This window comes from Canis lupus, chromosome 10 (genome assembly GCF_003254725.2).
Source record: "Canis lupus dingo isolate Sandy chromosome 10, ASM325472v2, whole genome shotgun sequence".
NCBI classification, from domain to species: domain Eukaryota; kingdom Metazoa; phylum Chordata; class Mammalia; order Carnivora; family Canidae; genus Canis; species Canis lupus.
Window position 1 is genome coordinate 41707917 of NC_064252.1, and position 15512 is coordinate 41723428.

General features: G+C 44.9%; 1 protein-coding gene across 4 annotated transcripts in view; it reads right to left on the bottom strand.

Annotated features, from left to right (window-relative positions):
* IL1R1 (interleukin 1 receptor type 1) overlaps positions 1-15512 on the bottom strand; it is a 71806-nt gene that overhangs the window by 32855 nt on the left and 23439 nt on the right. Inside the window, exons 1-2 of one of the 4 annotated variants that reach the window (XM_025463518.3) lie at positions 2841-2892; positions 2024-2402 (exon numbers count right to left, since the gene is read on the bottom strand). The exons of 1 other annotated variant lie outside the window; for it this stretch is intronic. In XM_025463518.3, coding sequence (XP_025319303.1) covers positions 2024-2188 — 165 coding nt within the window. In that variant the 5' untranslated portion in view covers positions 2189-2402; positions 2841-2892. Of the gene's footprint in view, positions 1-2023; positions 2403-2840; positions 2893-2949; positions 2969-15512 lie in introns of those variants that run through there. 2 more of the 4 variants (XM_049115399.1, XM_025463548.2) reach the window with 2 other exon arrangements.

Sequence of the window (15512 nt, forward strand, 5' to 3'; positions counted from 1 at the left end):
ATTTCAAGAGACAGCCTAAAATTGCCCTTGCACCTCCTGAAAGGGGATCTGCACCACAGGAAAGGTCCCACTTTTCTCCATACCAGGAATTCTTTTTACTTCTCCTGAGCACTTCTTTGTGTCTTGAAGACACAGACAGCTATGCCCCACCAGGTTTCCTTTCTCTCACCACTGAAAGGAAAGTACATCAGTGTTGTCAACCTTGGCTACACGTGAGAACCACCTGGGGGCTTTAAAAACACCAGTGCCTGGGCGCATCCCCAGCGACGCTAGTTTGTTTGCTCTGTCTGTGGTCAAGTCCTGCCATTTGTCATCAGAGCGCCTCAGGCGATGCTATGGTGCAGGCAAGGCTGCAGCACCCGCTTACTGCCGCACCTGCAGCCCCACTTGGCAACTTTGCAAATCTAGAGTTCATGAAGGTTTACGTTTGACACCTTGCTAGGCTCATTGAGGGCGCCACTTCATCTCCACTCTTGGTTTTCTTTCATCCTATTTTTAATTTATGGCATCTTATAAATCCTTTCTGGAACAGGAGGAATGGGGTGGAGGAGGAAGCCTCCACTACTCTGCCTCGTGTAAGAGAAGGGGAGACAGTGCAGAGTTCAAAGGTATGTAGGTGACCAGGGACCTTCCGGAACCCCAGCCCCTTTCAACACGTGGTGAGATCACCCTGGTACCAGGGCTCCTCCACATACTCCCAAGTGCTGAGCGTGACCAGGAGGCTTTGGCAGCATTTCCTGAGGTCACAGCAGGCAAGGGCAGGGTGGAGGGAGGGAGGAACAAAGCTGCTGACAGCACAGATCCTGTGAGCCCTCCTGACAACCTCAAAGAAAGGAAAACACAAACCCAGTTCCTGCACGCAGCAGCAGACAGGGAACATCACTGGGGGGGGGGGGGTGAACAGCCTATGAGCGCCCCCCCCATGACCACTGTCCTTCAACTGACAAGTTCACAGTGGGTCCGTCATGTAACATAATCTCTGCACTTCCCCACCCCCTGTGCAATGGTAGTTCACTGCAATTGTCCAGCTTTGCCACGCTGGTTAATAAGATGCTCTGTTTACAACATCTCTACCTGTTTCCAGGTGGACGCGCCATATTCCACTGATGCATCCCAACTACACGTTCTCCATCTTCCCTCCAAGTGCACAGCCAAGCCCTAGGGTATATCTCAGCACCCCTACCAATCCTTCGGAACCACGGAGCTGTCTCTGTGTCCGTTACCTTCCTGCCCTCTCCACTGGAGACCCTGAATGGTGTCCTGCCTGTGGGCAGCCGGGGTGACACACTCTATTCAATGAGACAAAGTTCAAAGACCCCCCTCTTATGCAAAAAGACAGCAGTTGTCCTGGGACTTCAACCAAAAAGATTCATATCCATTAGAGGACAGGGTTTTTAACCTATCCCATTCACGGCTCTACCCTCAGTACTTGGAACAGTACCAGGCACAGAGTAGACATTCAATAAGCATTTGTTAAATAAATAAGTGTATCTAACAGTGTTTAACCAACAGTAAAAGAATTACTCAAAAGATACTATCTTAAAAAAAAGCCATAAAGAAAGCCTTGCCACATTATGCCCCACAGGGCTGAGCAGAGCCTATTTAAAAAGAAAGGTTTAGTTTGGCCATGCCAAGGTCATGTGAGAATTCAGGTCAAATATCTTTCCGGAACTACACGGAGGCTACCCCAGGGTGGACAGGTGCAAGTGATGCTCCACACGCAGTACAGTGGCAGCTAGCCAAATAAGACTGAAAACAAATAAGGGGTTCCACATCCCAAAGGCCCTGCCTTTTTGTCTAGCATAAAACAAAATACAGGATGTGAACATAGAATAGTAAATGAAATATTAAATAGGACTCTAAATAAGAAATTAAAAGCAGTCAAGAGAGGAAAAAATGCCCACAGTACACAGTAAGCTGGTGGGAAAAGGGGCAGCAGACTTCCCCAGCACTCCCCTCACCCCGCATCCCCCGGCTCTCCGCATTTCACCAATAATCATGGAATTCCATTTTATATACTCACCTTCCAGAAGTTTGGTGCCAAGCCAGGGTAACCCAGAGAGCACCTTCCAATGATGGATGGATCTCGGCTCACCTTTTTCTCCATGGTATCAGTGGCCCAGACGTCCCTTACTGGGTTCCTACGCTGTGAGGCTAAAACCCTGGGACATGCCCATCTGCTGAGCATCTCCTGCCACCAAGAATCACAGCGGACAGATGCCCGGGGCGGGAATCCACACCACCTCCGCAGCACAGGCGAGAGAGCCCTGGTAGGCACTGACCATGGGAGCCATCCTGCCCTAAAGCAGAGGCATAGGTTTGGAGTCCAGAGGGGTCGCCCTCCTTCTGGGTGCCAGTCCCCCAGGTCAGTAACCCCGTCTACGCCTCGGCTTCACTCTGCCCTGAAAGGGAAGTCATAATAGCATGTGTCTCCCAAGACGGCAGGGAGGATAAAAGGGAAACGGAGAGGGCCTTTTAAACTGCGAAGTACTGGACCTGCCTGTTGTGCACGAGTGTCCTCTTGGCGTCTGTTCGTAGCTACACTCAGGGCAGTCTTGGGGGGGGGGGGCAAGTCAGCTCCCCCACTCTATAGACCCTCCAGGGTCCCTCATCTTGTTGACCAGACTGACCCCTCGGAGCCTAAACCCCCGAGCGGGGCCCTCCCGAACCAGCTGAACTTGGCCAGATTCCAAAGCATGGAAGCAAGTCACACACACACACACACACACACACACACACACACGCACACCCTGGAACTACCCTCCAGGACCACCAGCAAGTTCCCCCCAAAAGGATCTGAACAACCCTTATTCCGGCTTCACGCGGGAATAAAAACACACCAAATCCCCGCAGATGTCACCGCCGCCACCTCCTTCCACAACAAACTGACACGCAGGGGTGACTGGGGAAGGGCGCTTTCTGCGCGGGGGGCGCGGCGGGGCCTCCTACCTGGGCGGGGCCCGGCGGGGGCGGCGGGGGCGGCGGGGGCGCGCTCCGGGGGGGGGCGCTCCGGGGGGGGGGCGCTCCGGGCGGCGCGGCGGAGGGGGCGCGGCGGTCACATGCCCGCGCTCCGGCTGGGCTCCGGGGTCCGCGCGGGGCCGGAGCAGGAGCCGCGCCGCCCTGGCGCCGGGGGACTGCGGGCGCGGCCCCTGCAGCGCGGCGGCTCCGCTCGGCTCTGCTCCGGCTCCGGCTCCGGCTCCGGCTCGGGCTCGGGCGCCGCGGGCGGGGACGGACGGACGGGGGCGGGCGGAGACGCCGGGGCGGGCCGGGCCGGGCCGGGCGCGGGCGGGAGCGAGCTGGCCGGGTGCCCCGCGCCCTACCCAGGGGAGCCGGGACGCCGCCCTGCCCCGCGCATCCTCGGCGGGCCCGGGGCGCCCCGCACCGCGGAGCGGCGGCCCCACCCGGGGTGACCCGGGACGCCCCCTGGACCCGCGGCCGGGCTCCCCACCGACTGCGGGGCCCCGGGCACGAGTGGGCGATTGCAGCTCGCGCCCCGCCCCTGAGCTCTCGGCCCCGCTCCCCAGCCAAGGGCAGGACGGTGTCGGTCGGTCGGTCAGCCCCCCGAGCCCCCCGAGCCCCCGGAGCCCCCGAGCCCCCCGAGGCCCCGGAGCCCCGGCCGGCCCTCCCTGGCCTGCCAACCTGCCGCACCCACTACCTTCCCGGTACCTTCGTTTCTTCTTCTGTGAAAAGGGGTCAGAGCAGCACCCATCTCGTGGGCAGGGGACAGATACTAATGCCGTAAGCCAGCGCCAGGCCCCGGTTTGATACGACACGGGGTCCCCCGCTATTATATCGCTACTGCTATGTGCCCGGGTGCAGAAGCAGCTCACAGGTGGTACCGTCGTGATACCAGGCTTCTCGGCCACACCAGGTATCCTTTTCAGCGTAAAACCCACTTACTCCCATCCGCTCGTTTTGCACCTGAGGCCTGGCCCTCGGGGAAACTGAGTGAATGGCCAGGGTCCCACGTGGACCTTGGTGCGGGGAGGGAAGGACGCTGGGTACCGGCAGCAGCCAGGGGCTTGCAAGCTGCTCCTCCCTTTCCACGCCGCCGTACCTCCAGCAAGCGACCGGACCCTGACTTGTTTTGAGCGCCTAATGAGCCATCCTCCTCCGAGGACACGTTGAGTAAATGATGATTGCTTCCTTCCTAACAGAACTCGCACACCCCCTTCCTGTATCCCTTCCAGGCTGGGCAGGTCCTGGTTTCCCTAACCCATCCCTTGATAGCCGTGGTCAGAACCCCAAGAATTGAGATAACCCTGGCCTCAGGTGGCCCAGATAGAGAAATTACCAGCAATAATTCATCAATCCTAATGCTGCCTTGTGGATTGATATGATGACAATTTCTCTATTTTTTTTTTAATTTATCTGGTTCCAGTGTTTGCATCTGGTTCCTCTTTCTCCAAGGAACACACTCAACTCTGGGACCAGTAACATGGTATTGTGAGAATTCATCAGCTCTCCCCCATCTCTTTAGTATTCCTTTTTAGGGTGGTGGTTCTTGAAACCTTAGAATCACCAGGAGAGAAATCTGAACCAGTGATGTCCAGATCCATCACACAAAAATCTTTGAGGCTGAGGCCCAAGTGTCAGTGTTATCAAAACTCCCAGGTGATTCCACTGTGCAGCCAGGCTTGGGAACAACTGTCCCTTCAAGCCCCCGTAGTGATGCCCTTTCTGTGAATCCTCCACCTGAAGCTACTTCGGCTCCTGTGTCCCCAGTGGTAATCAAAGCTACAACAAGCCAGCCAGGCTGAGTGCTGTGGAACGAGCATTGTTGGTGAACATAAACATATCTTGCCATTTATATAGTAAAGGTTTTTAAACAGTTTACAAAAAGAGAGTAAAATTGGTCTGTGCAATAATGTAGAAATTAAAATTACACTTTTCCTTGAGTTTTTTTTTTTTCTTTATATTCTGATGCTTCCCACCCACCACTACCCCAACCATCCTGCTACACACATGGGCCCATAGACTCGGAGAAGACACTCAAATACTCCTCTATACTATGAGGATGGGTTTTTGAAGACCTTCTCTTCTCAACTATAACCACGGTCCCATCTAGCACCTTAAATTCACCTCCTCCCTCACTCAGCCGTGCTGACTACTTTCCCTGACTTGCCTCTTCCCTGTGTTTCATTTCCTAGGTAGCTCATGTGTCCACCTGTCCTGCCTCATCCCAGAGTTGAAGACCCATGAGGTGGAGGTTGTCAGGCCTACATACTCTGGTCTCAACACCACACAGATGCTCTGAATGCAAGGGTGTACCTGCGTGTGAGCCATATCCCTTCAGGAAGGTGATGACAGATGTGTTTGACAAAAATTAATGAGAAACAAAAATAACATCCAGAGTCTAGTGACACCTTCTGGAGTGTGTCTCCCTCCCTACCCTCCCGTCTCTGAGACTGCTGTCATTTGGAAGACTTGACTGTCTGCCACCCCCAGACAACCTTTCTTGGGAGACCATATCCCCCCAAAGGTTTGGAGGCCCCTGGGTGGCTCAGTCAGTTAAGTGTCAGACTCTTAATCTCACCTCAGGTCTTGATCAATCTCAGGGTCATAAATTCAAGCCCCACATAGGGCACACTGGACCACAGTGGAGCCTACTTTAAAAAGAGAGAGAGAGAGAGAGAGAGAGAGAGAGAGAGATTGTATCCCATGAGGATTTTCAGTGTGTGCCCCTCTTGTCAAGCTGCTCAAATCATAGGACCTTCTTTGAGAAGAGTATCTAATGATGCACAAGAAACAAAGACCTGGAGATCATCAGTGTCATAGCAAAGCCATGTGTCCAGAGTGGTCTGTGCCAAGGGGCAGCTGTCACCGTAGAACTGCCTGGGTCAGAGGATGGGCTGTTTCACAAATGGTGACGCAACACCCCCATTGTGTTCAGAGTCCCCAGCCGCTCGAAAGGGACTGCTAAGGGGTAAGAAGGCCACCAGTGAGAGCAGCCCTTGCAGCTGGGGACATCGGGATAAACATGATCCAAGCTGGGGTCGTTAAGTCCAGAGGATGACCTTTAGACAGAAACCCTCCCCAGAGGAGCCATGAGCAGCCCACGTCCTTCACCTCCACCGCCCCCAAAGAACCCCAGTTACTCTTCAAAGGACAAAAGGGGTTGGCGAAGGAAAGGATTCTGAATGGAGGAGATGGAGTCTTGAGCCAGTGGAGACGAGGCAACTCTGCTGGAGAGATTTTTTTCTGGCGCTAGAGATGGAAACAAGGATCCGTGAGCTAAATTGACTTCCGTTGTGGAAAATAAAATTACATCTTTGCACACAGGGCCTCTGTGATTCTTGCTACGCCTATTTTGTGTTATTTATAGAACTGCCAGTAACTGCTCACAGAACCACAGTGTTCCCTGAGAGAGATTTAAAAACCACTGTCCTACATGGACTTCCTTCTACAACCTCGTTTTTCGTTCCTTTCACACATTTTCCACCTCCTGACCTCCAAATAACCACTCTTTCAATCTGTGTCTCTTATTACCACCCATCCACTTCTCTAAGTCCACTTCTCTAAGCAGTTTTATGGGAGTTTCTCTGATCATCTTTCCATTCAGATTCCTCCGATTTTACAAGACTTTTACCAGTCAGAAAGCTGCATGTAAACTAGAGATAGGAGTGGAAGAGAAAGTGTAGAATATCATAAAATTGCCTCGGGCAAGAAACTATTTCTTAACTTCCTTTATAAGAGGAGGCCAAAGAGATGGACGAGGAAGGCAGCCCTGCCAACTTCTTGTTCTAATGCAGCTTTAATCTTGCTCAGTGAAAGCCATTGAGTGCAAGAAATTTCTTGCACCTGGTTTTTTTCCATGCTAACAGCACAGAAACAGCACAGCAAGTTCCAGAGACCCAAAGATGTAGCGGCTTCTAAGAAGAGCTGCGCCTAAAGAAACCAGACCAGTGGCCTCTTTCTCATGAGCCAGATCTTGATTTGATGGTTGGTGCAACACATGAAAGTCAAAGCACCAATAACCAAATCAGCCATCATCATCCAATATGCAGCGGTTACCAAATTCCCCACATTATCCAAGAAGGGCCCCTTAGAGCCTTCCTCCTCAGTCATGGACATGTGACATGTGACATGGACATGTGACAAAAGCAATGCTTTCCTTAAACTCATCTTTAAACATAACAAAAGTACTAGCTGCCTTAAACGTATTTCCTGGTATTTCCTACCCAGTCCCACCACCTTTGGTTCTCTGCAAGTTTCTGTAATTGGTCTCTGTGTTTTGTCAAGCACCACAAGCACCTTCTAAAATCCAGCGTTCGTATTGCAGCCTTTCAATTCTTCTCGATCTTTCCAAACATTACTGCCAATTTGTTTTCTCTAAATGGTTCCCTTTTAATATGATCGCTATAGTAGATTAATGATGGCTACAAATTCTTTGCTTCTCCTCCAATTAAGAAGTAAAGTCTAATTTCCCTCCCCTTGAATCTGGGCTGGTCTGGCTACTTAATCAATAGAATGAAGCGGAATTGACTTTCTGGGTCTCCTGAGGCCAGATCATCAAAAACCTTTCAGCTTCTTCTTAGGCTTCTTGAAACACTCACTCATGACCTCTTTATCTGTCAGATAAGAGGTGTTACCATCCTGAGGCTGCCATACTATTAGAAATTCTAAACCACATGGAGGTCACACGGAGGCACTCCATCCCAGCTGGCAGCCAGAACCAACTACCACCATGAGAGAGCACCATTTTGGGTGTTAAGCCAGCCAATCCTGGTTAGCCACTATCTGCCTACATCCATTGGACAGTCCCCAAAGGAGAACCATCCAGCTGAGTCCCATCAATGTCAGAACCATGACAAACAAAATAGCACATTGTTGTTTTAAGTCACTGAGTTTGTAGCACAATAATAGGTAAGCAAAGCAATGACCCGACCCAGGAATGTGTCACAACTCTCAGTTGGCCTGTCCCCTACCATACAGAGTCAGCGGAGCATGCAAGGTCTCTTTGAATTAAAAGGATACTATCCTCCCTTCTCTGGCATCACCTCTGGCCACTGCCCAGTTACAGACTTCCTGAAGATTGTGATTATGATTATGTGATTATCTTACCAGCAAATAAAAGGAAATGAGAGTTATGGGATAAACAGGTTTAGCTTTAAATATGCTGTTTTGAGTACAACCTTGTACTTTTCAGCAAGTGCTAACTGCAAGAAGGATGTAGTTTCTAGTATTGTTATTCAATTCAAGAAACAGAGCAGCCCAGGAGAAATATAAGGTTCTAGAGACAAAGGTACTTGAAAAAGTAGAGAGCAGGCCACTACCTCTGACGATACAAGCAAAAGAAAATCTGCCTGGACTCGAGAGCGCTGTATTTGTTGAATCGTTTTCTTAATGTCCCAAGATTATGTTAACATCCATTCCATTCTTTTGTTTTTCTTCACAACAAACAATTTGGTAATAACTCAACAGCAAGTAGATTTATGTCCATCAGTAATTACTGTTACACATGACTGCCCTGAGAGAGGATGGGAGCCAGGAAAATTTTCTGTCCTGGGTCCAAAGGTTGGGAGAAGAGTCCATAATCCCGTTGATTCCTTCTTTGCCTCTTGCATCCTCATAGGAAAATCACTGAATTAAGAGCCTGGGTGGTGAGTGCTGAGCTGTTCCTACTCCGGGATAGTTACACCTGCTGTCCTAATAGGAGGCCAGTGCTACTGGGCTTCGAGTCCTCCTAAGAGTGACAATAGTAGAAGCCTATAATATCATTTCCAAAAAAAATGGCATAAAAGATTTAGGATCCAGACTAAACAAGACATTGGGCAGGAGAAACAGGAGGTTCCTTAAATGTGACTTATGCAAAGTTCTCAGGAGCTGGGTCCTTGTATGCTTCTAGATCTGTGCTGTCCAATACATGTGACCTTTAGAATCATAAAATTATTTAAAATTAAATAAAATTTAAAACTCAGCTCCTCAGTTTCACTAACTATACTTCAGGAGCTCAATAGCCACACATTACTAGCAGCTATCATATTGGACAGGAAGCCACAGAACATTTCCATCACTGCAGAGTGTTCTAGAGTAGCAATGTTGGACATACCATACAGAGTAGCAAAGCTGGACATTGCTACTCTAGAGTCTAGACAATTCAAGGCCTCTGGACCAGGGGCCCTTCTCCTGCAAGCTAGTTTTCATCCAAAATAAACAATCTGCTCATTTTAAATCTATATCTAAGGAAGAATCTTCTTTGTACTTTCCTCTTTCCTTCTGATCAACCACGTCATTATTCAGTCTATCTTCCATTGCTCAGCTAAATCATACTAGATCACGTTTTCTCCATATTTTCTGTGCTCATTTTTTATATTATTGTAATTACTTTACATTCATCAATATAATGCTTTGTCCATAATTGTTTTCCTATCTATATTTTTTATTTTTCTAATAAAAATAAATGTAAGACCTTCCTATCAAGGATAGAAACCATGTATAGGGGGGAGGGGTGGATCTCTCCATCACGTGTCCCAAAATACTCATATACAACCCTGAATGTCAGAAGTAGTCAACTGACCAGGTAAGGAGAAGAGTGCAGAGAGGTTTCTCTATGGTAAATGTCACCTCAGACTTTTGCTGCACTCACAATGATTTTTAGCAGAGGCAACACCATGATCCCCAGTCACAAGGTCATAAAATCAGCAACAGGATATTTATTACTTTTCAATTTAAAAAAAGAGAGAGAGAGAGACCAAAGATTTAAAATACAGTTATGTTAGCACTGTAAAATCTTACCAGACTACATTTTTGTCATTCCTTTTTGTTATTCTCTAAGAAAAAAATCATTTATAGTACTTTGCCCTATTGCTTTGACATATTAACTGTGTGCTTATCAAGTAACTTGGTGATTTCCCAATCTGGACATCAAAATAATGACACAGAAAAACAGTCTCAGAGAAGGTGCCCAGGGAGAAGAGGTGTAGGTGGCACCCAGAACCCAGGCTTTCCTAAGAATGAGAAACAGGTCCCAATGCATAAGATTTTGAATACAAAGGAAAGCCCTACGTGTCCTAGGAAGAGTGTTTTTCCCCTGTGCTGTCCCAGGAAAAGGAGAAGTCAGGAATAAAACACAATGCTTAGAAAGTATTGAGCACTTTCTTCACTTTTCCCTGCTCTATGTATGGGAGTAACAAGGTAGATACCTGGAGGACCCGGGAAAAGCCAGCAATTGGGAAAGACTCTGAAATAGTATTTGCAGAAAAAGAAACCCAAGCCAGGCAAGGCAGGGAGAGGAGACCATGGCAAGAACACTGTCAAGCACACTGTGGGCTCGAGGGCAGAACAGCACCCCATCGCTGCCAACTCACACTCTGATCTTGTACATCTTCTTTTCAATTTATCCCAACTTTTTCATATTATTGATATGAAAATAATATCGATAATATTGACATGATATTATTGATTGTAAAGTGTATGGCTTTTCAATCTTGATGCCTGACTATACATTACTAGTATATAGAAATACAACTGATTTTTGCATTTTGATCTTGTGATCCACAAAATTCACTTATTACTTCCAATAGCTTTTTATTAATTTCATAAGATTTTTTATGTCAACCACCATGTTTTCTGCACATAAAGACAGTCTCTTCCTATCTGGATGACTTTTATTTCTTTTCTTGACTTTTGGATCATTTAGTACCATGCTGAATGGAAATGAGGAAAGTGAACATTTTTGCTTTGTTCCTAATCTTAGGGGAAAGCTCTTAGTCTACGATGTTAGCAGTAGATCTTTCACAGGTGCTCTTTATCCTGTTGAGAAAGTGCACTTCTATTCCTAATTTTCTGGGAATTTTTATCAGGAGTAGATGTTGGGTTTTGTCAAATGCTTTCTCTGCATCTGTTGAGATCATTACATGGTTTTTCTTTTTTGGTTTTATTAATATAGTAAATTACATTTATTGACTTCCTATTGCTAAGCCAACTTGGCATTCCCGGGATAAAGACTTCTTGGCCATGATGTGTTAGCGTTTTTACATTTGTCGGAATGGGTTTACCAGTACTTGTTTAGGATTTTTATGTCTTTCTCCATAAGGAATATTGGTCTATAGTTATTTTCTCTTGCAATGTCTTATTTGGTTTTGATATCCAAGTAATACTAACCTCAAAAAGTTGGAGAGAACTCATAAGTCGGGAAGTATTTATTCCTCTTCAAATTTCTGGAAAAGTCTGTGCAGAGTTGGTATTATTTCTTCTTTAACTGCTTGGAAGAATTCACCAAAGAAGTTATCGGGGCCTGGAGTTTTCTTTCTGGGAAAATCTTCCAACTACAAATTCAATTCTTTCTTTAATAGATAGGAAGCTATTCAAGTCATCTATTTCTTTTTGAGTGAGGTTGGCAGTTTGTGTCTTTCAAAGGAATTATCCAGTTTATGTGTCAATATTTTTAGCATAATTTTATTCTTAATGTTCTGTCATTAGCTTTTTAATATTTGTAGTGTAATGCAGGGATGTTACCTATGCCCCAATATTGATATTTCTGTCTTCTCTTTTATTCTTGATCATGCTGGCCAGAAGTTTGTTCATTTTACTGCACTCCTCAAAGCATCAGCTCTTGGTCTCATTGATCTCTCCATTATACTTCTGTTTCCTATGCCATCATGCTCTCTGCTTTGATCTTTATTACTTCTGATCTTCTGCTTGCTTTGGGTATAATTTTTTTCTCTTTCTGGTTACAGTGGAGGCCAAGGTCATGGATTTTACATTTTTCTGCCCATTTATTTATTTATTTCAGAGGGGAGCAGAGCGAGAGGGAGAGAGAGAATCTTAAGCAGGGTCCACACTCAGCACAGAGCTTCAAGCAGGGCTCAATTCCCACAACCCTGAGATCATGACCTGAGCCAAAATCAGAAGTCAGATGCTTAACCAACTAAGCCACCCAGGCACCCCAACACTCTTCTGTCTTTTTCAAAAGGCATTTTGTGCTGAAAATTTCTCCACAAATGAGATTTCATTCCATATGTAAGAACCTTACTTAAAAATAGAACTATCATATGATCCAGCAATTCTACTTTTGGATATTTATCTGAAGAAAATGAAAACACTAATTTGAAAAAGTTTATGCATCCCTATGTTTACTGCAACATTATTTACAATAGGCAAGATATGGAAACAGCTCAAGTGTCCATTGATAGATGAATGGATAAAAAAGATGTGATATATATATATATATATATATATATATATATATATATATAAATACTACTCAGCCATAAAAATGAATATAATCTTGCCATTTGCAGCAATGTGAGTGGACCTAGAGGATATTATGCTAAGTGAAATAAGTCAGTAAGAGAAAGACAAATACCATAAGATTTCACTTATATGTGAAATCTAAAACACAAAATGAAACAGAAACAGACTCAGAGATATGGAGAACAGACTAATGGTTGTCACAGGGGAGTGGTTGGGGTAGGCAAAACAAGTGAAGGGGAATAAGAGGTACAAATTTCCAATTTGAAATAAATAAGTCATGGGAATGGAAAGTACAACACAGGGTTCATAGTCAATAATATTGTAGTAACTTTACATGGTGACAGAGGGTAAAGGTGATCATTTTGTAATGTATAAAATCATTACGCTATATTGTATACCTGAAAGTAATATGATATTGTATGTCGACTCTAATTCAATTTTTAAAAAGAAACTTGCAATACTGTAGTCCCATCTTTTCCTGTCTGGCTTTTTGTGCCATGTGTGTCATTCATTTCACTTTTATATATGTTATAAACCTCACATAGCCCTATCACTACTTCTATTTAAATAATTGATTTTCTTTCAATGAAATTTAAGTCATAATTTCATTGCCATTTCAAGGGCTCTTTATTCCTCTGGATAGCTCCAGATCTCTGTCATTATTTTCCTTCTGCCTAAAGGATTGCCTTTAATATTTTGTGGTATATGTCTGCCAGTGATGAGTTCAAGTTTTGTACATCTGAATCAGTTTAATTTTGCTTTTGTTTTTTGATATTTTCATGGTGTATAGAATTTTTGGTTGATGGTATTTTTTCTTTCAGTACTTTAGAGACAATCCTTCAAAGTCTTCTAGCTTACCTTGTTTCTGTGAGACATCTGCCATCTTATCATCCTTGTTCTCCTTTGTGTTCTTTCACTGACTGCTTTTAAAATTTTATTCTTCACCACTGGTTTCAAGTAACTTATCACAGAACATAATGTATTTTTCTCTGGGTTTCTCAGGGATCAACTTAATCAATGGGTTTGTCATTTTCATCCAACTGGGAAAAGTTCTGGCCATTGTTTTCAAATATTTCTTTCATAACCCCACCTTCTTTTGAGGGACTTCAAATATATGTGATCTGGCTGCTTGGAATCGTCCTACAGTTCACTGATGCTCTGTTCTTTTGTGTGTTTGATGTTTTTGTTTTTTACCCTCTGTGTTTCATTTTGATAGTTTCTATTATTGTGTCTTTAAATTCATTAATCTATTCTTCTACAATGTCCAATCTGATGTTAATCTCATCCAGGATATTTAGATCTCAGCCACTACAGTCTTCATCTCTAGAAGTTAGAGGTGGGTCTTTTTATTTATTTATTTATTTTTAGCATCTTCTACTTCTCTACTTACTGGTTTAGACATATTGAATGCAGGTATAATAACTGTTTGAATGTCTTGGTCTGCTAACTCTAACTTCTGTGTTGGCTTTTAGTTGGTTTTGATTAGTTGATTTTTCTTCTTATTTTTCTATTTCTTGGCAATCTCTGTAATTTCTTATTAGATGCCAAACATCATGAAATTTAACTTGTTGGATGCTGGGTTTTTTGAGTTGGAGGATGCACTGTAGTTCTTGAAAGTTGGTCTTGCCTTTATGACTCCTTAGGCAGGGCTTTACAGCATTCAGCATGGGGCTCATTTCACGCCACTGCTGAAACACTTGATCATCGTCCTCTACCAAATGCCTGCAGGTTATGAGGTTCTCCATTCTGGCTGGTGGGAACAGAAATTATTCTTAGCCTTGTATGCTATCTACTGTTTCATCTACTCCTGTAGGGTGGTTCATTTTCTGGCCTCAGCCAGTTCCCTCACACATATGCTCATCCATACTCTGCTAAATTCTTAAGGGGGACCCCCTGCAGACTTGAAGTTCTTCCTCATTGAAGATCTCCCCTCTCCGGCATCGATCCTGTGAACGATAGCCACCTTGGTGTCCCTTGGCCCTTGGCTCTCTCAATTCAGTTTCCTGGGCAGTTTGTTGAGTTCTGCATGGGTTTCCCTTCCCTATGCAAGTGGCTGGACACTCTTCCATAGCCTGGAAGCTTTCTCACATCAGTAAGCAGGAGCAAACATAGGGCTCATCTCATTTTTCACCCTGTCTCTCAAGGGTCCCTGTCCTTCAATGGCTGATGTCCGATATCTTAAAAATCCTGGTTTTGCGTATTTTATACAGTTTTTTGTTGTTGTTGGCTGTGGCGAGAAGTAAATCCAGACCCTACTCGTCAGTCTTGGCTGGCAATAGAACTTAGGTACACAGTTTCCTGAGTTCATAACTATGGCAGTTGGCCATGAACATGTCTAAAATTCTCTACACAACTCAAAATTTTTTTCTTCCAATTTTGTTTGGAAAAGCTTTTGAAATATTTATAAAACATAACCCAGAATTAATAAATGTTAGCCAAGACCGAGACTTTTGAAGAAGGAACTAAATTGTGAATGATGTCAAGTAAAGGACAGTGTGGCAATTGTCAGAGGCAGAGAGACCAAAGCTGTTCAACAGGGAGAGAAAAGGAAGACTAGTGAAGGGAGGAGGGGGGGAAGAAAGGAAGGATGATAGAAGGAAGGAGGAAGGAAGACATATAAAGTCCCAAGAACCAAGTTATCTACCTCCAGCATTGCCAAACCCAAGAATTTCAAAGGAAGAATTATTAGCAATTGTGATTGGTTGAATACAGGTAACAGGAGGAAGAAGTTGAGAGGAAATTCTATGAGTGTTCCAAAAAAAAATTGTTAAAGAGAAAAAATATTTTACATTAGTGGCTCTCCAAGGTCTCTGAGATCCTTTTAGAGGCCCAGAAGGTCAAAACCACTTTGATAATGATTCAAAGATGGTATGTATCTTCTTCACATACATTCTCTCTTAAGTATACAGGGGTTTTCCAGAAACTATATAATGTATATCTCAAAGAGTGAATGCAGAAGCAGATATGAGAATTCATCTGTTCTCTGTTGCGCCAAGTATTCAGGAGATTTCCACAACAGCATAAAACAATGATATGTTTCCTTTTTCATTTTTTTGTTTTGTTTTGTTTTCAAAATATATTTTTGTAAAAGAAATGTTGTTTGTGTTAATAAGTAATGAATTTATTTTTATTCTTAAATGATCAATAATTTTTTTTAAAATATGTTATTTATTTATTCATGAGAGACACAGAGAGATGCAGAGACATAGGCAGACGGAGAAGCAGGCTCCCTGCAGGGAACCCAATGCCGGACTTAATCCCATGACCTCAGGATCACGACCTGAGCCAAAGGCAGACGCTCAACCACCAAGTCA